The sequence below is a fragment of the Caenorhabditis elegans genome, chromosome X, assembly GCF_000002985.6.
Source record: "Caenorhabditis elegans chromosome X".
Taxonomy (NCBI): Eukaryota; Metazoa; Nematoda; class Chromadorea; order Rhabditida; family Rhabditidae; genus Caenorhabditis; species Caenorhabditis elegans.
Window position 1 is genome coordinate 1,211,598 of NC_003284.9, and position 27,845 is coordinate 1,239,442.

General features: G+C 35.7%; 2 protein-coding genes across 4 annotated transcripts; both read right to left on the minus strand.

The window, feature by feature from the left end:
• Positions 1–162: 162 nt before the first annotated feature.
• On the minus strand, positions 163–19,161 carry C46H3.2 (the record flags this gene model as incomplete). Of its 3 annotated transcripts, NM_001330891.5 has the most annotated exons (19): positions 164–464; positions 747–824; positions 958–1,075; positions 1,453–1,909; positions 2,410–2,711; positions 3,044–3,332; positions 3,677–3,795; positions 6,351–6,439; positions 6,487–6,565; positions 6,814–6,930; positions 7,312–7,465; positions 7,576–7,667; positions 14,641–14,755; positions 17,274–17,390; positions 17,444–17,554; positions 17,830–17,925; positions 18,364–18,509; positions 18,664–18,807; positions 19,104–19,161. In NM_001330891.5, 19 exons carry the CDS (start codon positions 19,147–19,149, stop codon positions 371–373), a joined length of 2,763 nt encoding a protein of 920 aa, NP_001317737.1. The 3 variants fall into 3 exon arrangements, with proteins under 3 accessions (NP_001359896.1, NP_001317737.1, NP_001317901.1); NM_001373221.5 differs by lacking the exons at positions 14,641–14,755; positions 17,274–17,390; positions 17,444–17,554; ... (2 more) ...; positions 18,664–18,807; positions 19,104–19,161 and having other exon boundaries at positions 163–464; NM_001330892.4 differs by lacking the exons at positions 6,351–6,439; positions 6,487–6,565; positions 6,814–6,930; ... (7 more) ...; positions 18,664–18,807; positions 19,104–19,161 and having other exon boundaries at positions 371–464; positions 3,677–3,781.
• A 2,334-nt stretch (positions 19,162–21,495) lies between these two features.
• On the minus strand, positions 21,496–27,306 carry C25G6.3 (AMP-dependent synthetase/ligase domain-containing protein; the record flags this gene model as incomplete). The annotated part of the gene is made up of 11 exons (NM_075830.4): positions 27,190–27,306; positions 26,687–26,896; positions 26,436–26,643; positions 25,720–25,823; positions 25,513–25,670; positions 24,907–25,180; positions 24,694–24,780; positions 24,442–24,633; positions 24,248–24,392; positions 21,714–21,796; positions 21,496–21,666 (listed from the first exon to the last, which is right to left on the minus strand). The coding sequence occupies exons 1-11, from the start codon at positions 27,292–27,294 to the stop codon at positions 21,496–21,498; spliced, it is 1,737 nt and encodes a 578-aa protein (NP_508231.2). The 5' UTR covers positions 27,295–27,306.
• Between the last annotated feature and the right edge of the window lie 539 nt (positions 27,307–27,845).

Below are 27,845 nucleotides of genomic sequence, written 5' to 3' on the forward strand. Positions count from 1 at the left end.
CGGTCATTACGGCCTATTTTCTGTTAAATTAAATATTGGCATAATTCCACTCTTAACAACTAATGCTTTCAGTTTTAACAAATATTTTCCTCCGGTTATTTAGAACTATTATTCGTATAATAGACAAAATCCCTGCCATCGATTTAATTCAAAAAACCTCCTAAAATCAACACGTGTTTCATTCACAAATAAAAGTTGAACAAAAAATTGAAAGAAAAATTACAATTCAAAAATTCAATAAAAATCAGCCCGTAAAGCAGGTGAACCGTTCGATCATTCAATAAATTTAGGAAAAAAGAGAGAGATGATGGGCATGCAAAAATATTCTATAACCTATAGAGAGAACGAAAAATTATGACTTTTTAAGTGCTTATGAGGATATCAAATTGTCCATTGCGCCCTGAATGTCTTGGAGCATTTCGTCAATTGTGGGCTTGTTGCAGCTTCCCACAGATGAGTGATCACTGAAATTTCACAAAAAGTTGAAAATTTTGTTTTTACTTTTCTCGCAAGTTTTTGTCTCAGCACCCAAGTACCAAATGTCAACAAATATTTCAAAACTGACAACTTTCTTTCAAAGGTCTGTATGTATGTATGTCAAGAAAAAATAGTGTGATTTACGAATAATGAAAAATGAAATTTCTCAGTTTCGTACGTTTTTTTTTTTCATTTTTCTACTTCCTTCAAACAAAAATGCTCGATTTTTATGAAAAACTCCACAAATTCTAAAACATTTCAATTCTAACCTTGCATGATCATCGGATAACAATGGTGGTAGTGCCGCCGGAATGTCAAAAGCAGTAGCCGGGCGTGTAGATGAATATCTGCAAAATTTTTCAAGTGTTGAATTTTCAGTGTAACAATGAATACATCTTCATGCTCCTACAGTAACCTACAACAATTATTTCTGTATTATGATTAATTAAAAACATTATTTAAAGTATTGTAAGCTCTTACCTTATTGTACCACAATTTTCATTTGCAAATGGAAACTGATCGTTGCTGAGTGAGGAGTTGAAGGAAGACAGGTTGCCCGACGAAATGTGATGGAGACCCACATTGCAGTGTAGTGGAGCTGTAAATCTTTCCGCTTAACCTAATAGTGTGAGAATTTGGCTGCTCCGCTTTAAGCTCGAGTTTTGCCAGTAATAAACATATAGGAAAATTCTGTAGCTTGATTTTAACTAGAGAGTTTTCTCATTTTCTATTTTTTATAAATTTTCTCAAATCTCTCAACGCTTTTTGTGTACTTGAATAGTTAAACTGCCCCAAAAATATTTTCCTAAACTTTTTCAATATATGAAATTGATTTGGATTTTTAAGCCAATAACAACACTAACCCTAAGCCTAATATGCGCGAAAAGGATCCCGAAAATTGTTTTCAAAAAGTTAATATTTTGGGGCAGGATATTATTCAAGTTTTTTTTCTGAAAGTTACTAGGAAATACTTACCTGGGGGTGGTGGGCACTCATTTGGATCATCCAGCTCTTGATCCTCCTCCTCATCCTTCTTCAACTTGCTAATATCACTCAATATCTTCCCAGTAGGCACCAAATTTAACCGAATTGGTGTATCATCTCCAAACAACAAATCCGAAGTACTTTTCGGCTTCACTGACAAAAACGCCGGTGCCTCTGGAAGAGCTGACGCCGACTTCCAGTTGTTCTGCTGATAACTGAGGTAGTCGATTTTGTCGCAGCTCGCCCGGAACGCTCGATTCGGTGCCGATGGAGCTGGCGGCGGAGGATCGTTGAGCCTTGATGCAGATGCGGGCTGTCGCTGAATGGGAGAAGGTGTGGAGTACCCGAATGACTGTGGAGAACTGTAGCTGCTGTTGTAGCTGCTTGTATTGGAATGAACTGCGTAGTGGGATGGGTGCAGGCTATTCGAGGCATGACGCTGGTGATCCTGTAACAATCGGGGAATGAGAATTAAAATATTTTCTTGTTCTGTCACATCACACAATAACAATTTCTAGTTTTTTTTTCTTGGGGATTCTTGGGGAAAATTTTTGATTTCAAATTTGTTTCAATTTTTAGGAGCTACTGAATGCCCTGTTGCTTGATTTTTTTTGACTTCCAAAAATGTTGGTTTAAAAAAAACTGAGTATTCATCGTTTTTTTGTCCGGAAATTGAAAAAAATTCAAAAGATTTAGGGAAGTTTTATTATAACATTCTGTTACTTTCGCATGATGGGAATAGTTTTTAATCGTTTTTCCAAAGGCTGTAATCATCTTTAATTCTCATTTCTTGACAAAAATTGCCGTCTTTCAGAAAGACACTTGACTCCCATTTAGAAATTTCAAGAAATTAGTAGTATTCCAACATATAAATTTACCCATAGACTTGATAATTTTGGAAATAAAATTTGAATTAGCATCTTAACACCTTGACAATAAAATACTCACTTTCAATTTCTTGATCGTCAATCCAAACCGCTTCAAATGCCCCAGTCGCTTGACACCAATATCCTCGAAATCTTCCCATTGCAAGTCCAAAACATCACTGACAGATGTATAGCGTTGACTTTCAAACATTGGAATGTACTCGGCTAGTGCAATTGCATGCAGCCACTCTCTCAGACTGTTATTCGGCACAACCGACGGCCATTGGTCAATTATTTTCCAGCTGTGGATATCAGACATCAACTTTTTACGATGATCCGGGTTCTTGATTCCTAGACTGAGGAGATCGGCTGGGGTACATCGGGCTGAAATATTGATTAGTTTTTGTTGTGATTTCTATTATTTAATTTACACCTGATTTTTAGCTCATATCAGTTTTGTATCAAATAAAATTTCACAGAAATTTGAAGATAACCAAATTTTGGGCAGTGCAAAGTATTTTTGGTCAGTGCAAAAGTATTTTTGGTCAGTGCAAATGCATTGTTGGTCAGTGCAAAGGTATTTTTGGTCAGTGTAAATGCATTTTCGGTCAGTGCAAGTCTGTCATTTTGTCATGTACCAAAGCACCTTTGTTTTAAATCAAACATTTCCAGCACAAATTTTACCGATCTTTGAATTTAATCAACCATCAACTCACCAATAGTCTGTAGATCATAACCTTGCTTCAAGAAAACCGCCAAATAATTGCTCATATTGATACTATCCAGCCAGTTGGCCAAAACCTCCGCGTGCGGCACACCACTCTGCACCATGCTGGTCACATCGACCTCGTGAATGGAGCGATACAAGGAATCATCCAATCCATGAATTGATGATGAGGAGCCGCTTCCACTCTCCACAGAACGCACACTGTGTGCTGATTCGCATCCAGATTCATTGCTTTGCACACCCGACGGGAATGATGAGGCGGACGTTGACGTCGAGCACTGGAAATTTGGTTTTGGGATTTGGAGAAGGTGTGGGTAGGAATTCAACTTCTCAGTGATTTGAAAATTCGCCAATTTGGAAATTTGCCTAATATGTAGATTGTCACTGAATTTAACCCAAAGATCTAAATTTCAGTAGGAGCTCTTTAGTCAGTGCAATTACCTTTTGTCAGTGCAAATGTAATTCACCAATTCTCTGTAGGTTGACCCAAAAAACTATCGGTTTTTATAATGTTCTGTAGTAAATTTTTTTAGTTGTTAAAACTTTTAATTTACACGTTTTTCTTGTCAGAATTAAACCGTTAACCTAGATACCACTATACAAAACATTTAAAAATATCTACCTTTGCACTTTCGAACCCAGAGCTACTCTGGCTTGAGCTTGAGCCAATTGAGGCGTAATGATTCTCAACTTTTACAGGATACAAGCACGATGACGATGAATACATAGCAGTCGGCGGATCTGTAAAAACAAATATATGAGCACACGTACACTTTTTTATCTACGGAAAGAAGAAATGGGAGTTGCTGGGGGGGGGGGGGGGGGAGTACTGGAGAAAAAACAGAGTTGCTCTCTACTCAGCGCTGTGTACGAGTAAAGGAGAGATATCCGATGACAATGACAACACAAAGTCAAATGTAACAACAACACGGGTTTCGACTTTCATTCCTTTTTTAGCGGGGGACATTTCTTCGAGGAATATACATTTGGAGGATCAAAGACGAAAATCTCTACAATTTATTACTGGACAAAATTATAGTCAGAATCTACAAAACTGTGTTAAAAATTGAATATATTTTGAGAATTGCCACAAACGTCAAAGAACCTAGCAAAAAAGTTGTAGCTTGCGGCGAAAATTGAAATTTAAAATGTGCTATTATTTCAAAATGGAATTTTAGTAAATATAACGTAACTTCTCGCAATCCTTATCAAATTACGATTTTTTAAAACTTTTTTTTTAAATTAGGGTAGTTATGCGTGCTGAGACATGACTTGACATCACTTCTTGCTCATTTTTGTTCTTATGGATTTCGTTACTCACGAAACTTTTTCTATATTTTTTAAACGAGACGTGACTTTTTTTTAATTCTCAGGCTTAGAGAAATGTTTTCTGGCTTGAAAATAATATAAAAAAAGTAGAATACATAAATATGTTCCGTGGTAAATAATTTTTAGAAACCTAAAAAACATTCTGGGGAACAAAACCCATAAGAACCAAAATAAACAAAACTGGACGTCAATTCATATCCTGGTAGGTCTACCAAATCTGCCAAATTTCGACTGAGTTCATGACTCAAACTTTGTAAAAAAACGATCTTATCAGTTATAAGATCGTTTTCAGTTTTGCGGAAATTCGTTGAATTCCAAAAAAATCGTTCTGGTCTGGGCGTGAACAGAAATTGACAACACATTTTTCTCTCTGTGAAAAGTATTCAAGGGAATTTCAGGATATTTCAAATGTGTCCTTCAGCGAGCAAAAAAATGCTGTCAATTTACACTTTTAAGGGTCTGGACAATATTACGCTCAAATTCAAAATCGGTACAATTTTTCGAGTTTTTTTTTTGTATTCACTCAATCCTAGGCCCTAAACTTAAACCCTATAAGTTAGCCAAAACAAAAAATAAATTCTCATATCTTCACTTTTAGAAATACCAAAAAGTTTTTACAAAGAAGCCGGGAGGAGGAAAATGTGTGAATAGAGTGTGTCGCCGTTTCCGCTTAAAAATGCAGTTTTGTCGGCACCACTGAATTCATAGTTTCTCAATTTTCCGCGTGTATTTTCTATCAGAAATTCTCAAAAACTTTTCAAAAGTCAGATGGGAGACCTGTGCCTGAATTAGTTTCAATTTGAAAAAGCCAATATTTAAGCTTTTGAAATGAAAATGAAATTGAAAAAATTGAAAAAGTAAAGATACTTGTTTACCAAATTTGCCGGAAAAAAGGGGAGAGATGATAGACAGACTCATTAATACTTTCACTCTTCTTTTAGGACAGCCCAATAATATTTTTCTCATATGACATTTCATTTTGAGAGCGGAAAGATGCAAAAAATCCCGCATTGCTGGGCACGAGCACGAAAGAAAAAAGTAAGCAAATCCAATTACTTGAGGAGAGGGAATCTAATTCCTGCTTCTGGGGAACAATGACACTTGAAACCTCCAGGATGAGAAAAAAACTGATTTTTTGTTTTTTAAGGATTACATTCAAAACCTAGTCAGAAAAAAAAGTCGCGAATGAAGCTTTGGTTCCGATTTGAAAATGTTAAAAATTTTAGAATGTTCTTTTTAGGGCCCGTGACGTCACATGCTACAAACTACAATTATTGCACCCTTAAAAACTTAAAATTTTAGCATTCATTTGTATGCATATACAAATGGTTAGTTTCAGTTTAAGTCTAAGTCTGTACTTAAGCCGAAACGTACGCCAAGGCCTGTGCCAAAAAAAATGCCAAAAGTGTGTGCTCCTGGGTTAAACATAAGTCTATGCTTTGCCAGAGCTTAAGCCTAAGATTAAACCTGAGCCTAAGCCAAAGCTCAAGCTTAAGCCTAAGCCTGTCTGAGCCTACGTCTAAGCATGAGTTACAGCATAAGCATAAGCCTAAGCCTAAACCTAACCACTGAGCCCATGCCTGAGCATAAGTCAAAGCTTAAGTCTCAGCCAACGCTCAGGCCTGTACCGAAAACATAACCTACGCCTGAACCTAAGCTTAAGCCTAATACTACGCCAAAGAATATGCCTAGTCTTATGCCTCAGCCCAAGCTTAAACCTAAACTTAAGCCTAAGATGTTTTAAGGAAAACAATTTCCATAAAATCCAAAATTTCAGAAAATTTAGATTTTTCTGTATTCTCAGTTGACGCGCTTAAAACGTGTCGAGTTCCTCAAAAGTACGCAAAAATCGCTCAACAAAGCGGAAACTTCTTCAAATAACTTTTTTCTTCTTTTCAAAAGAACTTTTCTGGTCAAAATCACGTTTCCTCTCATATTATTTCACAACATTAAAAACCACAACTCACTGGGCGTTGAGGTGCGACTGCCATTGAAGACATGAAAAGAGTCGGAGCCAAAAGAGCCAGAAGTGGATTTCGTCATCATGTTATTTGGTCTGAAATATATTTTTAAAGAGAGGGTAGGGGATAACAGGAAGCTTACCGCTGATTACTGGTATCACCATAACAAGAGGTTGTCCTTCCGAATGAAGACATTTGAGATGGGGTGTTACGGTTGATGTCTGGAAATTGAAAAAATTGAAGTTTTACTAAGTTCGGTATGTTTTATCCGGGTTTTTCAGGTTCACATCACTAAAGATATTTTCTAGATTTTATTAATTAATTTGAAATTCCTCAGAATCATGTACAGATGTAGGAATTCGAAAAAAAGTTTGACCAATTTTTTCGAATATTAATATGTGCAGCTTAAACATCTAAACTCCTTGTTAAAGTGGGACAATTTTAAATTTTTGGGAAACTTGTTACTTACCATGATACTGAACAATGGAGCAACTTCTGCGTGGAACAGCCGGTGCGGGCACGGGTTTGGAAAAAGTGGATGTTGGATTTTTTGGCGTCTTTGCTAGTCGGGAACTCATTTTGTTGTCTGAAAAAAAACCAACCAATTTAATTTTATTAGTACATACATATAAAAACATTTGAAAGTGTAATAGGTCCATTCCCACAAGTATTATATCTGAGCAATTTTAGGCAGTTTTTTAAATTAAAAATGGGCTCAAGGTCCAAAATCTATAAGCTTCAACCTGAGAACCTAAGCTTGGCGGCCTATTTATCAGCCTTTGAGTCGTAAGTGACCGAAGCCTGAAGGTTTACGCCTAAAAGCCTGATATCCTATAGCCCAAACCGTCGGGACTGAGCATTATGGCCTAAAAAAATCCTCCAAGCTAAAATGTAAGAGCCAACGCTATGAAAAAAAACTAGTGTAAAATGGAAAAAAAACTACAGTAAAACTGTATGAAAAACTCACGATTTTTTCTGGTCTCAATCTTGGGCGTCGTAAGAATCCCGTCGCTCGCCCCCGCGTCTTCAATCACGTTTGATTGGAAAAATCCGCTACGAGAGTTGCCTTTCCTTCCGAAAACAATTCCCTTCCAGACTTGTGTTGTGCTCCGTTCGATAACCTGCAAAGACGGCATTTCGTTCAATTTTATACAAAATTTGTGCTCAAAAAGTAACGTCGTTTTTGTAGGTTCGAAAAACAAACAACAAGTGTGCAAACATTATTACTCACCCAAACTTGGTCACCTATCGATAAGCTCAGCTCGTTTGCTTCAACACCACAAAAGTCCTCAACTGCTACAGCATTGGTGAACGTGTGGAAGTCTGGAAAAGTCACTTTTTGCAGGAAAAACAATTAGTTTTGATCTATTTGGTTAGTGGTGTCCCAGGTAGATCAAAATGAACAATAGTTGAACATTTTTTTGTCAAACTTCCAAATTTATACAACCAGAAGAAATTGAATCAGAACAGAGGAAAATAGGGAGACATTTGGTATTCTAATATATTCTGATTTTATTGTCCCATGGTTTGGAAGAAAATATTCAAAAGAAAAGGGGCAATGTGTGAATAGAGGCGGGGTGGCACAATTTCTTTAAATTTTAAAATTTTAATGAAATTTCCCCTCAATCCAGGGACGCGAAAAATTTTGACAAAAAAATTTTCCAATCTTAAAAACTAAACTAAAATCATAGTATTTTACCTATAAACAAAATTTAGAAATGTGCACAATTTTCAGTTGGACAAACTTTATTCAAAACAATGCTACTCAGCTTGTTCCAAAATTTGAAAAAAAATTGAAAAAACTTTCGAAAAATGTCCAAAAACTAGTATTAGGTTCAGCTTTGAAAATTTGGAAAGAGAAATAGGTTTAACTTAGAGTAAAAAATTAGATATATATTTTTAACTTCACTGTTTTTTTTAAGCAGAAAAAAAACCTGACGAAAAAGAGAAAGGCAGTAAAAGTTGAAAAAAAAAGGGGGGGGGGGGGGGGATTTGAGTGTGAAAAGATGTCAAAAAGCCAACGCGAGTTGAGGAAGAAGAAGAACTGGTTCTTCTTTTCGTTTGCTGCCTCAAGGTGAATTGCGGCATTTGATGCATTTGAATGCAAACAATCATCAGTGATGCATATGGCCGATATGCCTATCAGTTTTCAATTGCTTTTTCTTCAAATGAATACTTGGAGGAAATGATATTTAACATGGTTTGTGAGGGTAGAAGGGGGATTTGGAATTGGGGATTTTTGTTGGAATTCAGTATGGGATTGATAGTTTTAACTACAACCTTATTTACGAAGAAATTTTGAAAAAAAATCTTTGAATAAGAAAGATCCAAAAATTTACACTTAAATTTATAGGCAGAGGATCACTTTTGACTAGAAAAACGTAGATCAAAATTTTTTCCAATTTTTTCAGACCTTTAAATAATTGATAAAATTCGATTTTTTTTAATGAAAAAATTCCGCCAAAAAATTCGATTTTAATAGTTTTTTGAACATTTAGAAAATGGTCAACTATGTCTGAATTGATAGTTTTGATATTTTGGCACACGATTTCACTATAAATTGTGAGTTTCTATGAAATTTTACGGATATCTAAAAGTTTCATAAAGTGAGATGCAGTAAACTTTCTAAAGAAAATTTGTTTTTTTATGTTGAAACCAGCCGTGGACCGGCCCCCGACTTCTGGAGCTGAAAACTAATTTTTTGAAACTACCGTAATCATACAGTACTCCTAACGTGCCACTATTGTACCACTACAGTACCCCGACTATATCCCTACACTAAGCCCAACTCACTTTCCCTCCAGAAGCTAAAACTTCGCAGACTACAAAGACAACTACAAATTATGGACAAACGGAATAAGCGCTTTATATTTAGTAAATGATAATCATTTCAAACACTGCTGACCATTTTCCAAGGTTTCAAAAAAATGTAAGCTTGACGAAAAATTTTTGTGAAATTTTTCTGTTCCACTTAAACAAACTCCGAAAAAGATCATTTCAAGATTTATTCAAAAAAAAGTTTTGGAAAATTTAAAACCTTTAAAATTTCAACACTATGATTTTGGCTAAAAAGATACTTGGTACTCATTAATTTCACTGTTTCCAAAAACAACTCAACTCAAAAGTGAAATTTCTGCTCGAAACCCTTTATAAAATTGAAGAAAAAATTATGACCAAGCAGAAAAATGAAAAGACGTAAGCCAGTCCTTTGAATCAAAAAGAACATCTGGTGAGGAAATTAAGTCACACTCGAGTTCGTTGTACATGTCCGATTTATTTTCGGGTTTGGCAAAAAAAGAAGTATGCATCGTTTTTATTTCGAAATTTGTGCTTTTTCTAAAAAGAAAGCTTATAATTGTGCAAATTTGGATAGTTAAAAATGAGAAAAAACATCCGAAGATAGATACTACTTCCTAAAAATCTCAAGAAACCTACTATAAAAAAACCGAAAAAAGAAATAAAAAAAGGCAAGCGGAAGATGAGACCCTCTCATCATGCGGGTAGGATAAAAGAAAAATAAAAAAAGATTTTTTCCGAGTGGGTGAGCACAAAGGTGCCTTTTAAAGAAGAGTGAGGGTTCGGTTACAAGTGAATGAAAGGACGGGGGAGGAAAAAAGAAGGAAAAGAAAGAAAATGAAGGGGTTTTTTGAATACATATGACTCTCGTACTTTTATAATCGTCCCGTCAGTCCCGGAGAGATTTTTCTCGCCGATTTTTTTTAGTTTTGTTTTTTATAGAGCCGTGGTTTGAATAATGTAGGGGAGCTAGTAATATCAGTAAGTTTTTAATGTTTTCAGAGTACAAGAAATATCAGGCAATATAAAACGTAATAGTCTCAATTTGTCGTAATCTATTGTTTTCGAGCTTCTTATCAGCAATAATCATGAATAAGCACTATTTATAATGAATCTGATTAGAAATTAAATAATTAGACACGAAATTGTTTCAGTTTATTAAGGAAATGAGTTTTAGAAAACATTTCTTGCACTGACCAGTTTGGTTGGTGCACTGACCAAACTTGTTTTTGCACTGACAAAAAAAGTACCTTCTAATAAAATATAGTCAAGAAAATAAAAATGCACTGGCATGAAAAATTAAAAAAAAAGAAACTCACTGTTGCTACAAACTCCAAATAAAGTTGATAAACTTGCTTAATCAGATTTTTGGACTACAGATCAAAAGAAATTTTCAATTAACTAATCAAATGCGCGAATAAGTTTCAAGAAAACGAGAAAATTTCCAAAACGCATTGACAATATATCAGATGCACTGACCAAAACTGATGTTTCACTAGCACTTCGGCTCTCCTTCAGAAAAGGTTTTCTTCACTTTAATATTTACAAAATTAATTTGTGAATCAGTGAGATCAAAAATTTGAAAAAAAAATCAAATTTGACCACCCAAACTTGAATTTCTTAGGTTACACAAGTCCACATAAAGACCACAAATAGTAAAAGAGGGGGATTAACATCTCTCAAAAAACCAACAAATATTCGATTTCTCAAACATCGATCAAACAGAAACAGAAAGAGAGAGAGAGAGAGCAAGAGACAAAAAGAGGAATAGGAGGGGTGTCTGTTGGGTTTTGCCGCCAAAATCAATAAATAACGAATGGTGTGTGCAGATGGTGCGCGCGAGGGGTGACCGTGAACTTTTCGGCATACACACTGTCCGCCCAGACGGACGACGGCAGAGACACATTTTACCACCTCACCCTCTCGCGCATATCCTCAATTAATTACAATAAGGAGAAGAGTCAATAGTATCCGTGAATATGTAGATAAGAGTAGGAGTGTAGTGGACCAGAAAATTTTAAGAGAACTTTTAGAATTTTAGAATGAAAATTTCAGATTACGTTTTTCACATAAGAAAAGCTAGAAAAGCACTGACCAAAAGCCTCGTGCACTGACCAAAAAAACTACTGATGCACTGACCAAAAAACTACTGATGCACTGACTGAGACAGTTATTAGAACAAAGTTACAAATTGACTCTTTACCTTTAACTAAATTAGCATGCCATAAATATTAGATATTGATACAAAACAGTGTTCAAATTTTTCAACAATTGATTTTGAAAATTCTACAAAAATTCCTTTTTTTCTAGGTTACCTACGCCTACCTACTTTTTTATAACTGAAATTTGTATTAGGATGAATTTGCAATTGAAACTGTAGAATCCAAACACCTAACTTAACGCTTGAATGCAAAAAAGGCAATAAATGTGCCTGAATACCAAACGAAAAATTGATCAGTCACCTAATTTTTCTGTAAAACAGTCAGAGAGCGATATACACCATAAAAACCATAAATCAAGATCAAATACCGATCTGACAAGGAAACTGAGATTTAACACCTGCTCTCACCAGTTGCTCCTAACCTAATTAGCGTCATTAGTGCCTGTACCGGGCGGCGAGATAAGAAATCGGGACTAGCTTTGTTAGATCAGATTTTTTCCCACACTAATTGGGAGATGAAAGGATATTGAATTTGTTGTGAAAAAAATTGTGAAATGAAAATTGTTTTGAAATTTTTTGATTTAAATCTACAATTGAGTAAGGCGAAACTGTAAAAAAGTTTGAAATTAAAAAAAAAGAAAAACTGGGAATTAAAAACCGTACATTTTTCTAGATTTTCAAGGGATCTACAAATGAGTTGCGCCCTAAAAATTAAAGCCTTTATTTTTTTAAATTTTTGAATCAATTTGATGGAATTATTAAAGAAATCTCCTAGCCAATTTTAAGTCTCAAAAAAAAAACTATTCAGAAAAAATTTCCAAATAAAAATCTGCTGCAAATTGTCAAAAGTGAATATGGCTGGTAACAGTATTTGAACTTGTATTGTTCTTTTCAAAACAATGGTTGTTATGGTACTTGAAAATTATTCTCTTCTGACGTTCGGTGCTGTAAAATGACCTGTACAAACACATGCGTTTTACCACCTCTCCAGTGCCCCGTTTACCCACACCCCCCCCCCTGCGCATACCCCAATTAATAACAGTCTCTTTCAACGTTTATTGTACTGAACGCATGAACAATAGGTGTGGGGAAGACAATAGGTTGTGGGGGAGAAATGACGTGTCTGGGCGAATATGTTGATTTAACGTTTTCTACAAACCGGAGAAGAAACAGAGAGAAAGAGCGACATACGGAGCGCGCGGCAAGGAAAACCGCAAAAAGCATCTCTCAAAAATTGTGTATGAATGATTGATGATTAATACGCGGTTTTTTGATCCATTTATTGCTTGGTGATGGATTGCGAAAATGTGGTGAATATGGTGACAGCTTGTGGTACGGTGAGTGGTATTGTGAAAAGAGAGAGAGAGAGAGAGAGAGAGAGAGAGAGAGAGAGAGAGCACTCACCGAAATTACTTATCACTGTGAGTGGGTGTTGTCCCAGTTCTGGAGCAAAGGGGTTATATAGTTATCTTGTTGAATGACTGCCACACGGGTCAGAATCATGGGTGTGCGGTAAATTTGCCAAATTTACCGTTTGCCTAGCTCGGCAAAATTTGAAAAAATGGATTTGCCGCACAAACTAACAATTTGACAGAAAAAGAATGGCCAAAACTCTTGATTTGGCTCCAAAAAACTCTAATAAAATGACCTGAATTTATATTATTTTGATCTTTATGAAGTCAACCCACACATACCTTACCACAAAATTAAACTTCTTTTAGGAATAACTGTAATTGTTGTGCTCCAAAAAACCTCAAAAATTCTCAACATTTTTCTCAGTTTGCGAGCTCGCCAAATTTTTAGATTTGCCGCACACCCCTGGTGGCCACAATCGTAGTACAAATTATATGTTTCGAAGAATGATGAATGAAGTGTTAACATAAAAAACACCCATGAAACCTCAGCTAAAAATTCGACAATTGACAAAATTGAAAATTTTCGACAAACTGTCAAGTCGGCAAATTGTACGTTTTTGTCCAAAAAAATGGCAACTGCCAAAAACTTTCTACAAAATTTAGTTTTTCAATTTTTTTTATGAATTTAAAATTTCAAGCTTTAAATTTTGAACTTCTATATCAAATCAAAGTTTCCGACAAATTAGCGATTTCAAAATGTTCTACAAATGAGGAGAACCGACAGTTTTGCCGTCTTTCTAAATTTGCCAAACGGCAACAGTTCCACCTGAACTATCGCTTGCTGAGTTATTTTTCTATTTAGTTCTACTCAGTAAGAATATGGAAAAAATTGTAAAATGTTGAGGTGTGTACAAAAAAATTCGACTGAAAACGGCTTAGCCTAAACCGAGACAGAGGTGGAGCGTATTATCGATTTTTTTTGTAATTTAGGCGTAACTTGAAATGAAGTATGATACCAACTCACTAGCGTATTTTGACAATTTTCTGAAACTCTGAAATCACAAAATACGTTCAATATAGTTTATTAAATTTGTTACTATGATCTTTTTCAATGCAAATTATTCTAGAATTTGCAGAAAAAGAAAAAAGCAATATAATTAAAAGACTAAGTTCAAAGTAAAATAACTCCCATTGAATGCCCATCACATTCAGGAAAAAATAGAGAAAAAAGAAACAACCAATACATTTTCTGCAACACAGATTAATTGTGTGTTTAGTTCTAGTTCTTTTCATAAGCTGTGTTAATACCCGAGAAATTACGACACACAAGTGAGTGTGGTGTGAAAATGAATGTAAATACTCAAAATGTTCAGATTTTTTTTGGGAGCAAATTTTGAGAAGTGCTCATTTTTTAAATATAGTTTTATTACCGAAACGGGGGTAACATTTTTTGATTTTTAAACTTTCGCGAATAATTCAGTGTTTTTTAAAACTGAAACACAATATTCTTAGTCCAAAAATTAGATGGTTTTTATTCAGTCTTCGGGTTAAACAAAAATTGCATTACTTGGAATTAAACATTTTTAACTTAAAAGTGGTACCGTAGTCCTTTTTTGAAAAAAAACCAAAAAGTGAGTAGGTGTACAAGGCTCTTTAAAAATATCTACAAAAATTAAGAAAAACAAAAAATTTTTGGTTCTAGAAATTTCAGAGGAAATTTTGGCAATCAGTGTTAGCTATGTGAGTATATTTTAATGAAATACATGAAAGAAAATAATTTTTCAAAAGTGAACCAATAGTTTTGCATATAATAATTATGATTTTTTGCAATCCCTCACCCCCCCCCCCCCCCCCCCCTCCTCTTCTCAAAACCCTCACAGCTGTCACAATGAATACCCATCAACGTCCCATTATACATATTCTTGTTTCAAATATTCAACACATGCACCTATGACAACAGATGATCATCATCACCTAGACTCACTTTTCAGCAGAAACCGGATCTCCTTATACGTTATTGGATTGCGACTGCTATTCTTTTTAGCCCATGCGTAGGCTGTCAGTCCGTCAGAGTTTGTAATGTTGATATCGATTCCGGACTGGAAAAAAAATTCAAAATTAGAAATTAGTTTTGAAGAAGATGCTGGAAAATTACATAATCAAACAGAAATACATTTTAATTTTGGTCAAACTTAAAAATTATAATTTTTATCAAATATTTTTGAGTGTCTCAATTATTAAAACCAGGAAAACATATATTTACCCCAAAAAAACCAACTATCTGTGCAGGGCTGAGTCCAAAAAAATGATTTTGGACCAAAAAACAAAAAAAAATTTTTTTGAAAAACCAAAAATAAAACCAAAAAAAAAACCAAAAAATGTTTTGATGCTTGAGTTTTTTTAATGGGGTTATTCAAGTAATGTTGCAAAATGTATCAAAATACATTTATGACGTCACAACTGTATTAAAATACACTTTTTTATGTATTTTAATAAAGAATAGTCTCGAGTCGAGACTCGGCACGACAAACATATATTTTTTATTTTTTTGTTTTTTTTATCCCAAAAAACAGAAAAAAAACTAAAAAATCAACTTGTCGTCAAAATACCAAAAAATCAAAAAACAAAACAAATCGATTTTTCGTCAAAAGACCAATAAAACCAAAAAACAAAAAACAAAACAACAACCCGAAAAAGTCCCAGCCCTGCATTCGCACAGTGCATATCTAGCCAAGATTTCAAAGTTGTGAAAAATTATTAGGTTGGTCGAAAAGTCTTTGCAAAATTTTGATTTTTTTTTGGAAGTAGTATTTTTTCAAAGCGAACAAGATTCAATGGGTAATATATTTACCATTAATGCCTATGACTTCTTGCCAACATAACGGAAGTTGAACAGTACCCTCCGCCTAGAACTTAGGAGGCAAAGAAGTCGTCCAACCCCGTTTCGACGACCTTTCGATCATGAAACTTCTGCCCGGCAAGGTGATTCTGGAGTGAGCGGAACAGATAGTAGTCAGTAGGAACCAAGCCCGGCGAATACGATGGGTAAGATAAAATTTGGATTCCGACTGTCTGGAGCTTCTGGCGGGTCTTAAAAGTTGTATTCGGTCTTGCGTTGTCATGGAGCAGCAACAACTTTGATCCTCTAGGGCGATGTAATCGATAAGCATGGACCATCTTTTCCAATTAAATGCAGTATAGGCCAGCGTTGATTGTAGCAAAGTCTGGAAGAAGCTCTCTGGAAATGACACCCTTACTGTCCCGCCCAATTGAGAGAAGCACTTTTTTCCGTGAAGTTCTAATTTGAGGTCAGGTGTCGCGGTTTCCTCGACCGGGACCAACTCTTTTTTCCTGGTATGGCTAACATACAATACCCATTTATCATTTCCAGTAATGATATCCTTAACCCAGTCCGTTGTTCGTTTCCTAGTGAGCAGCGAAAGAGAGAGGTCACAAAACAATTTTTCTGAGAATCGGGCAAATTGTGAGGAACGAGTTGACCGAACTTTTCTACCCTTCCGGTTTCGTGGAGATGGTTGATGATGGTTTTTTGGGGATGCTTGAGAGTCGCAGAAAGTTCGCGGTTCGTTGCTCTTGGATCATCTTCCAGGGCTCTCGAAATATCCTCGTCGATATTCAAACGAGAGCGATCTTATCTTGGTTTATCATCGAGATCGTAGTTCTTTTTCGTGAACTTTTCGAACCAAAACTTCATGGTATTATAGGTGACAGAGTTCTTGCCTAACACTGCACACATGTTACGACGAGCTTCGTTGCAATTGCAGATTTGGGGGAACTCGTACAGAAAAACCCATCGGAGGGCGTGACGTTCGGCGAGCAAATTCTCGGTCATTTTGAACAGCACCCAAAAGTTTTTTTTTAATATATTAAACATGCACATTACGTACTATGCAAAAAAAACCGAATCAGAAAAAAATGAATTAACGCTGAGAAATGAAGAAAAGTACAAATTTTGCAAAGACTTTTCGACCAACCTAATAGTTCCTTTTGAAAATTTCAGAAATTAGAAACTAGCTAAAGATGTATCAGAGTGGTCTGCGGAGTTAAAAAAAATAAAATAGACCGAAATTGGTGAATATTTTTAAAAATAGATACATTAACCTTTTCTGAATTTTTATTGATTTTTTAAATTTCGCAAATGAAAAATTAGAAAGCCTGAATAATTTCTAGAGCTCCATATGTAATTTATGGATTTTTTGTAAATTTTTAATTTTCTGTTTTATGTTTAGATACATCGGTTTTTGAAATTTTCTAATCAAAAGTGAAATATCGTTTTTAAACGTAACTTTATTTTTGGAAATGTAAAATTTTGCATTCATTTGAAAACGAATTTAAAAATAATTAAGCCACTTATTCCTTTTTTTTCAAAATGGAAAAGTTAATACTCTTGTAATAATTTGATTTTTTTTAACTAAAAGCTAGTAGCCATTACATCTTTAAATTTGATTTTTCAAAGATTTTGACCATGGCTTTTCTATTATTCTGAACTATGTAAGTTTTCGTTCAATGGTTTTTACACAAATTCTGGCATACAAAATAACAGATAGCCATTTTTATTCAACTTGGAAAATTAACAATAAAAAATTAGGCACTTACATTCAGCAAAAACCGAACAACTTGAACTTGTCCAGAGCCAGCTGCCATGTGAAGAGCCGACCCGCTTTCTGTCACAAAATTCAAATCCCAATTGTGTTGAAGTAACATTGATAAAATCTGGAAATTTAATTTTAGCCTAGATTTCTAGTAAGCTGAAAATTTTGCCAAACCTGAACTTGACCACTTCCAGCCGCCAGGTGGAATGCCGAAGCTGTGTGGAGATGGTCCATATATTGGAAATTGATCTTTCTTAGGCCACAGCTGAATAATCGCTCCAGCATCTGAAATTTCCTGTTTAGCAATGCAAGAGGTAGGTAGTAGGGCATCCATACAGGCGGCAAAAGAACTGCCGTGTCTATCTCGTGCCGCAAACCGCGCCTCTTGTATGGTACGACGCAAAACCGAAAGGTGTCGGCCGCGTTGAAAGATCAACTTTTTGCACTATGAGGTATAAACACTAAGCTTTTTGCATCTCGCCATAGTGCAAAAATAAGTGCAGATATTTGGCAGGCGTCCGGTCTTGAAACCGCGCCTCCTTCCCTAGTAGGTAGCAAACCTTTTCTTGTCCATATTCACATGCCAAATCGAATGGTGTTCTTCCACTTCTGTCAACTAAACAAATGTCTGCATGGTAGTAGATGAGTAGGTTAAACTGAAAATTTTTAATTCACTTTAATGAAATTACTTTGTTTTAAATTGAAACATTTTTATACACCCTTAATTCTGTCATTATTAAAAAAAGCTTTAAAAAAACTTCCATTTTTTATAAACTTTACGTAACTTCTCAATTTTCAATTAATAAAGAATCCCTGATTTAACACAGTTTTCTGTTTTTTTTTTCAATTCGAAAAATCTAGAACTTTAGTGACTTTTTTTTTGAAAGGGTCTCAAAACAAAATAAAACTGACGCAGTTAATATATTTTCAGTCAGTGATAGAATAGTGTTTGAGATTTTTGGGAGCATAATTTATTAACATGCTGAATCCGAAAAAAGCAATAATTCATTACAAAAGTTTTTTATTTACCCATTTTTTTAAAAGATGGGGTCCCATAGAACTGACACATAACTTTTCCAATCCAAAAAACCTACATGATCAATCATACCGTCTTTACATGCAATATGACATGCCGAAATTCCATCATAATCTACGGAATCCACGTTTGCACCGCCTTTCAGTAAAAGTGACGTCATTTCGGTATCACCGTAGGTGATGGATAAGTGGAGAGCAGTTTGGCCTAAAAATTGAAAGTTTAATACAGTTTGGTGCACGTTTTAGTATTTTTTGAAGTCGAATTTTGAAATTGCCGCTCAGAAAATGCTTGATAATTCAAAACGGGTTTTTTTTTTAATTTTGCAAAAACTATTATTTTTTAAGAAATTTCAAATTACCTCTACAATCCGGCTCATCTATCCACACTGATTTCGAATCTATAAAATTCTTTGCCATAACTGTATTTCCCATTTTGACTGCATTATGTAAAGGTGTAAATTCTTCATTATCACAAAGGTCTCTTTTGGGTATGCTAAGAAGATCTGAAATAAACGAAAAAAAGTGTTTTACTCCCAGAAATTATTTTTTCTCAGTTAAAAAATTTTTAAGAACATATATTTTACAATTATAAAAATGAAAAACTGAGCTTCTTTTCAAAAACCAAACAATCTCAATTTTCTGCTCCTATTTTAACAGGAGCACTGACCATGTCACTGACCAAGTATTTTTTATACTGACCATGCCTAGAGTTGCTAAAATCCTTAAATTTTTATAAGAAATTACGCCAAACTTGTTTTTTCCACTTTTGATGTTAATTCTGCCACATGATCTCACCCACCTGATATACTTGATGAAAACCTCCTAAGAAGTTTTTTGCTGGACATACCAAAAGATCTCTGCAAGTTTAACTAAATATTTAAAAAAAACCGAATTCTAAAAAAGGATAAAACATCAAAAACTGCAGAAAGAAGCATTTTCAATCACAAAAATACACATTTTTAGTGCACATCCCTTCTCCACTTGAGTACTTCCGCCAGAGAACGAAAGACAGCAAAAGGTACGGGTGGATATTCGGGGGGTAGAGAGAGGGCGACGACTTTTGTGATAACAAACGAATGGAAATCTACGCAAATAATACAATCCACTTTTGCTATTTTTTTGTGGCGGTTGTGGCTCAAGAAGATCAAGGAAAACAAATTTTAAAAAAAGAATCGTAATAATTAGTAATGGGCTTTAAAAATTTCCTTAAAATATATACCGAATTTAAAAAAATCTTAAACTATTCAAATTTTATCGTTTTGGAATTGACTATAATTATGAAACGCTTGAGCCTTCTAAACTACAGCTACTATAAAAATACTTAAAATTTTGGAAAGCTTGGTTAAAAATGACCAGAGTTGAAATTTAAATAAGCTATTTTTAATTATTCTCAAAATCATTTTTTTAAAGTATATAAATCAAAAGCTCTGGTTTTGTTGAAATTTCCGACGAACAAACTTTTAAGAAAAAAAAAATCGTTTTTATATATTTTTTATTTCAACGTAATTTTCCAAACTTCCATTTTTAATTCTCTTATTTTATTTACTGGCAAATAATTTTAGAAACATAATTTACCTTCAGAAATTTCCATTATATTTTCAGAAAAATTCGAAAAAATTAATTTTCTATAATTTTTGTATTTCCATTACAAAGTCAAAAAACTGAATATGAAAAAAGGAAAAAATTACAAATTTAGTGGACGCGTCATGCAAGTGACAGAATAATGATATTAAAAAAGATTAAGCTTGTTTTTTGAAATAAATTTTCTTTTCGTTTGCCAAAAATGAGTTTGTCCGTTTTTAAATTATTTTTGGTTATTTTCTTTTTAAAAAACTTTAAGCAGACTAGAAATGTTCACAAACAAAGTTTGTTATTAGTTTCTTGCACTGACCAACCTTAGAGTGCACTGACCACTTTATTTTCTGCACTGACCAAAATAATAAATTAAAAGGTTTTTGTGAATATTTTCTGGAACATATCTAAAAATTAATTTTTATAACGAAGCAAGTTTGTTTTGATACGGTACCCGGTCTCGGCCAACAATTTTTTATGCAAACTGAATAAAATAGAAAGTTAGAGGAAAAAAAAAAAGAAATTATGAAAAATTAGTGAAGCAAACATTTGTCGTCTCAAGACCATCCAAGATATTTGTGTTTAAAAAAATCGCAAAATTAAATCATTTTTGTGACGATTTTCCCTGTATCTGTACTCCTTCGAGAGATACATATAAAACTTAAAAAGAATAAAAATGTTAATTCTCATAAACGCCCTTTTCCTCTTCATCATCATCTCATTGTTATCATTATTATGTTCCGTTTTCCAGATAAGAGACCTTGAGATGAGATTTGAACAAGGGAATTCGGACGCCCAAAATCTGTGTCTCTCCATCAATAAATGTGTATGTACATTTGTTGTCATGATCATTTGTCATATCATCTCACTTCTTCGCAGGTGGTGACGAAAAGGGTCAGTGCGATGTAAGGGGTGAATATGGGAAAATCTATGATTTATTTGAATTCACAAATTTTAATCTCATAAAACGATTGAGGAACAATAGGGGAATAGCTGAAAACTTTGGAAACTTGGAGTTTAGAACAAAAATATGTCTGTTCAGTAAATAAAACAAAATGGCAAAATAAACTTTTAAATTGAGTTTTGCACTGACCAAATGTTGAAACGCACTGACCAATTTTTTGAAAGCACTGACCTAATTTTAGAGCTAACTGACCAATTTATTTATTTAATTTTGCTGCTTAAACCAACTCATCAACTATCTGCATTGTAAAGTTTTTAATTTTTCAAAATGACCAGTTCCAAAGTATCCAACTAAAGGTATATACCCCTTTACAACTCAAATATAAGATTCTGTAGATTCTTCTGGTTCTGACGGTTCTTTTTCTGAGTTCATCAGGTACGGTATCTCCTTTCTCATTATTTTCCCTTTTTCTGATCTCGGAATGAAGTCGAGCACTATCACTTTGTTGATCGCCATTGGGATGTGGTGTTCTAGAAAAATAACAGTTATTTAATTTATTATGGTGAGTAATAATATTTTTATGTTCCAAGTTTTCATAATTAAAAAAAGGTATTTTGAAGAAGATCTATGTAGATTTTAGCCCGTGAGTAGTAAAAAATTTATGACAACAGCTTTTTTGGAAAAAACTTTCATTTTTTTAAGCTAGCCCAATTTCCTATTTAACTTTCTTACTTTTTAACAACTTTTCCAACGTCTCCCCGCTTGGAGTTTCATTTTCATTTTTCAGCAGCACCCCACACCACACATGTTGATCATTTTGCATCACAACCACGTCATGGACCATTTTATGCTCGCATATTATACTTTCCATCATCTCTGAAGAAACCTGAAAACTTTGAGTTAAGATGAGAATGGGTCATGCATTTGCCTTACCAGCTTGTTTTGTGCAGTTATAAGATCAGAAATTGCACCTTCAATATGTACCCTGTCATTCTCATCAATCATACCGTAATCACCTGGAATATGGTTATTGAGGGAATCACAAAATTTAGGCCCCGCATCTTTATCGGAAATGCTATGGGAACAGTTCAAAGTAGGAGACCCAACGATTTGCCGACATCTCACGGATTTGCAGAACCCGTGAGATGTCGGCATATGATATTGGTCGGGGTTTCGATGTGTTTTGGTCTAGGTCCCAAGATTGGATTTGAGCGTACCAAATCCTCCAATAACCTTCTTCAGACCCCGCAGGCATATTTGTAATTATGATACAGTACCCATCGGCGGTGGTTCTTGAACAAAATATATCCCGAATACAAGTGAAACTTTTCAAATCTTTAGTTGTCTAAACCAGGGCTGTGCGGCAACCGACAACCAAGTTGCCGGTTGCCGAAAAGTTGCCGGTTGCCGAAATTTTCCGGGTTCGGCAACTTCGGCAATTGCCGGTTGCCGAAAAATTTTGAGTTCGGCAACCACAGGCAAAGCGGAAAGTGCCCAAAACGGTCCGTTCACGGACCGGGAACGGCTCAAATTTAAGAACAGTTCACGGTTCGATTCCCGGTCCGTCAACGGACCGTAATTGAACCGTAAGGAGACTAAAAAATGGGAAAATTTTTTCACCCTCCAGCTGCCCCCTTTTTCTTTCCCAATGCTCCACCGAGCTCCGGTCTTGCTCCAGACCGTCTTACGGTGATCCTTCGTTGTAGCAATTCTATCTGCCTCAGCCGGGGTTGAACTTGTCCACTGCCTGTCGATTGATTACTGGCCCATCACCTTACCGTTTGGCCGTTCGCGCACGAGTCGAAAATCAATAGACTTCGCATAAATAGCGATCAGCTCGCGCTCGCGCATTTTCTTCTGGTTTTCACGTCTTACACCAACTTTTTCGATTGTATTTTCAGTAGTTTCTGATTCTCCATCTTGCCGTTGGGCTTATATGAAAGCGAACGATAACAATTGACAGTTTCGTGTAGTTCAGAACTTATTTCGCATATTTCTCAACATCTACCTATACGTGCTCCATCTACATGTAATACAGAAATGGTACTTACCATATTTCCTCTATTCGTCTTGCATGCAAGACTAATTTTCGATTGGACCGGGTTACAATACTAATAGAGGAAATAAGGTATATGCGTTCTACTTGAATGATACCTTAATTTCTTAAAATACACACGGAACAGAAACGATATCAGGAATGATTCCAGAATGTATTGTTAGTAAAATATTTTATGATATTTCAAAAAATGCTCCTGTTGCTCAGCTGAAGAATACCAGCAGAGAGAGAGTGAACGTTGCGTATACACAGTATCTACCCAATTGTGGCATTTCATCTTTTTTATTGATATGTTTATAGGATTACATTAATATAACCTCTTTTACACACAATGTCATGCTGAATAGCCTCAGTTAGATTGCATGCGATTACGGGCCGAGTACGGACCAGTTGGACGGATGATAGACAAAATGGTTGCCCAGAGGAATTTTTTTTTCATGAAAATTGTGTTTTTGAAGTACCTACAATGCTATTTGGTTCATTGTAGCCAGTTGGCTAATTTTTTGCCTGATTCAAGGTTTAGTTTTAAAAAGTGCAGTTTTGCCGATTGGGACGGTTAATTTACGGATCATCTACGGACCGGCTACGGCCAAACTACGGATGATCTCCAAAACGGAGGATAATACGAAAAAATTTTTTCATGAAAATGGAGTTTTTGAAGTGCCTACACTCTCCTTTGGCTAATTTGAGCACTTTTTCCGTGCTAGAACCTGAAATTTTCAAAAACAAAAATTTGGTGCTCGGGACGGTTCATTTACGGTCCGTCTACGGGCCGGCGACGGACCGTCTACGGACCGGAAACGGCCCAACTACGGCTCAAGAGCCATCTCGGTCGGTAAATGTGGTTTTTGCTCTAAATAATGCATTTAACGACGTAAAAATGCTTGAATTAGCCAACTGGTATCATAGGTATTTAAAAAAATTCGTTTTCTTAAAATCCATTTTTTCCTCTTAATGGCCATTTTTTACATTCCCCGTAGATTGCCCGTAATTGGTCCGTCCCGCTTTTCATATCCGTAGTTCGCCCGTTAATGGTCCGTTCCCGGTCCAAGATCCGTAAACGGACCGTACCCGCTTTGCCTGTGAACTTCAGCAACTGCCGATATCAATGTCACACATTTTATAGCTCAGAAAAAAGCACTCAGAGAGCCTTAAAACTTCTAAAATTTCACTGTAAACGAAAAAAAAACGACCATACTTTTTGCCAATCACTCAAAAATATAATTTCAACAAAACAAATTTTGAAACCTGGTTGCCGGTTGCCGAAATTTTTTGGGTTCGGCAACTTCGGCGATTGCCGGTTGCCGAAATTTTTAGGGTTCGGCAACTTCGGCAATTGCCGGTTGCCGCAAATCTCAGTTGCCGCACAGCCCTGGTCTAAACCGAACTTGAATGAATTTTTTTAACTTACCAGTTTTGAACCACGACTTTCCGAACTTCCTACTTGTGTTCAGCTCCTTATTTCCAATGTACTCTTTGAGCAACTGCCGCCCACTCAAAATAACTTGCCCCCACTTCCCCTTTGCCATTTCCTTGTCAGTTTCCATATGGGCTATCTGAAAAAAAAAATTACGATTTTTTCTAATATTTGAAAATTTCGCTGACTACTTTGATTTTGACATCATCAATTGAGTGCCCACAGTTGACGAGCTGCTTATCCAATGTTTCATCAAAATCTCCAAAACTGGCAACACCAAACTCTGCGGCAGAGTATGCTTGGATAAGGGTGACGTCTAAGATTTTCTTGACTTTTTTGGCAGTGGCCACTGATACCACAGCCCCATGGTTGGCTACAATCTGGAATAGGAGTTGAATGAGATGTTGGGTTATGGAAATAAAAATGAAAATGGGGCTTACTTCGAGTGATGATAAGTTGTAGATTTTGTGAACTTCATATTTGATAAAACATTTCAGCAGTTGGGAGTTTGAGAAGAGTAGGGTAACCTAAAAACTTTCATTTTAATTTCAAAAATTTCAAGTTTTTTTGGCAATACAAGCCTGTGAGCACAAATTGATTGTCTGGGTGAAAAAAATGTTAAGTGCACACATGCAAAAACATTTAAAACCAACCTTATATTGCTCGATAATCCCAGCGATTCGATCTAATAAAGACGCTCTCCAGACATCCATCGTCGACTCCGCAAGTATACAACTTTCGCCTTTTGTAAGGATTGTGTAGAGGTAGGATAAAGCGTCATGACAGTGAAGCCCGTCAGTGATTAGGTGATTTTTGGATCCAAGCTGTTCAGTTTTTTTTAGCATACCAAATAGCTGCTCGAAGTAGTCGTGGCACAGGTGGAATCCACTTTCCTGTGAATGTGAGATGTATTGATCGTTTTCCAGACTGAAAAATGTGAGTTTTATTTTAATATTCACTTCTGTACTGCAGTAAAACCGCAGTTACAATTCAACAGGAAACAACACCACCCTAGCTGTACATAGTTTGCCATCATACGCGGCGTGGAAATTAATGAGATCTTTGTGTTTTATTTTTGTCAATGAATTTTCAGAAATTCAACTTAAGTCAGGAGCAATCTGAAAATCAGGCAACTCCCGACAGCATGCCTCAACTTTTGTCGGCTGCCTGATTAAGACACCTAACATGCTAACTTGAGAGCCCCATCCAGTATTTGAGCGGCCCCGCCAAAGTCGGCTGCTCATTTTTATAGTAGTTACCTTCCGGGTATAATAAATGCCACACTGTCATTCGATTCTTCAATAAACTGGTCGCAGACATAGTTTGGTGGGAATCCTAAAAACCCAAAAGCATCAATCACCCAAACGTGCCGAGCAAGACTAATCGCAGCAATATCCTCGGCCAAAACGAACACTCTCTGAAAAATCGTGTTGTTGGCAGTTTTTTAGTAAGTATGACTAGCTGACCTCAATACTTTGAAGTGTACTTTGTGAAATTCTGAGCATGTGGCCGTAGTGCTCAAAATCCACGATAGCTGTTGTGCAGCCGATGTCGCTGAGTTTTTCGGAAGCTGAAAAAAGAACATTTTCCGTAAAAGTGTGCATGAAAATTTTTAAATTTGTGTCGTAAAGGGGTACTTTACTTGGAAACTTTGCAGCTGGTCACAAAATATAGAATTTTGAAATACAGATAGTCGAGTTGGATTGAGCGGTAGAATGCAAGAAATAATTTGGTCAGTGCAATCCAAAATTAGGTCAGTGCGTTCCAAACATTGGTCAGTGCAAAAAAATTGGTCAGTGCGTTTCATGAATTGGTCTAGTATCTTATGGGGAGTCTTAGATAATTTTAGAAAATTTTCAGCATTTTTGAAAAATTTCTAGATAGCTTCATTCAGAATTGCTAGTACTATATAAAACTACCAGCCGTGGACCGCACCTCCGGCGCGGCCCCCGACTTCTGGGGCTGAAAACTAATTTTTCTGAAACTACGGTAATCATACAGTACTCCTACCGCACCACTATTGTACCACTACAGCACCCCGACTATATCCCTACACTAACGCCAACTCACTATCCCTCCAGAAGCTAAAACTTCACAGACTGCAAAGACTACATAGACTACAAACTATGGACAAACGGAATAAGCGCTTTATATATAGTAAATGATAACGACAAAACCTTACCAATATGGCTTGGATTGATTAGTACTGGAATCGCACCAAGCAGGAAGCCACCGAGTTGGTACAACACGTACTCCACAGTGTTCTCCATGCACATTAAGATTCGATCTCCGTTTTTAACACCGTGATGTGACATGTAGTTTGCAGTTCGTTTGGACCCATCGACAAGTTCCTCATAGGTTACACATCGTACTTCTGAGATTTCTTCGATCTGAAATTTGCTTCGATTTTCTTTAAACTTTTTCTTTGCCCACCAATGCAATTTTCGCTGGATTATAGTTTCTGTGATAGCTCAAATTGTCAAGAAGCCATTCTCGGAAGTTCGCATTTTCTGGAGCCTTTTCAGGAGGATTTTCTGGGGTTTCTGTGTTTTCCTGGGTCGGTGTCGGGCTCGGCTTTAAAACTATCGTACAATCTGTCGTTTTATCGTTATCTTCGGTGGTTTTGTTTAGCTTTTTTAAATCCTGAAAATTCTTAATATTCTTTATTGAAAAATGTATTTGGTAGTTAATTTTTAATTATATGTCTCGTCACAGTGATAACTGCAAGACTTGGTTGTAGGTTAAAGCTTATAGGTTTAGGCTAAGGCTTAGGCTTAGGCGTAGTTTTAAGATTAGTCTTAGGCTTAGGCGTAAGGTTAGCCGTAGTATTACGATTTGGCACAGGCTCAGGCTTAAGCTTAGAAAAACTACAAAAAAATTAATATACAGTATTCAAAATAGTACATACACTTTTAACACAAAAATTGAAACCTTACAGGATACAACTTAGGCTTGATCGTGCCCTCGTCTTCGTCCTTAGCGCTGGAACTATCATCGACTGTGACCGTAATCTCGTATTGATCAATATTGAAGTCGGTCATTTGTTGAGGAGTCTGAAACTTGAAAGTATCTGATTTGGTCGGTCTATCGGGGGCAAGGTTCATGAGCAAATTTTTTGCGAGCTGGCTCTTGAGAGATGAGAACAGTGTGCAGTGTGTGTGTGTGTGTTGAAAATAACCTCTACGTTTTCGCTAGCAACCCACTTGACAAAAGCACACTGATGGGGCGAGGGGAGTATAACGGAGTAACATTGATTGTCACTAGTAGCACGAGCGGACAAAAAAGTATGTTGAGATGAATTTTGGTGTTAGCAACAAAAAAAAGATACTACATACACGGCACAGGTAGATTCATTTTGGTGAAATTCCACGTTACAGATGAAAATGTTAGACTTGCCGAAAGATTTTGAATTCAGCAGATTGTCTAAATTTAAAAAAAATCTTTGAGTTTGAAAATTTCCGAAATGTGTAGCAATCGGAAAATTTCAGCAATTTTGACAATTTCTTAAAATGCGAATTTTACCAATATGGCGAAACTACCGATTGCTGAAAGTTTCCAATCTCTGGTAGAAACCAAAATTTAATTTCAGAAA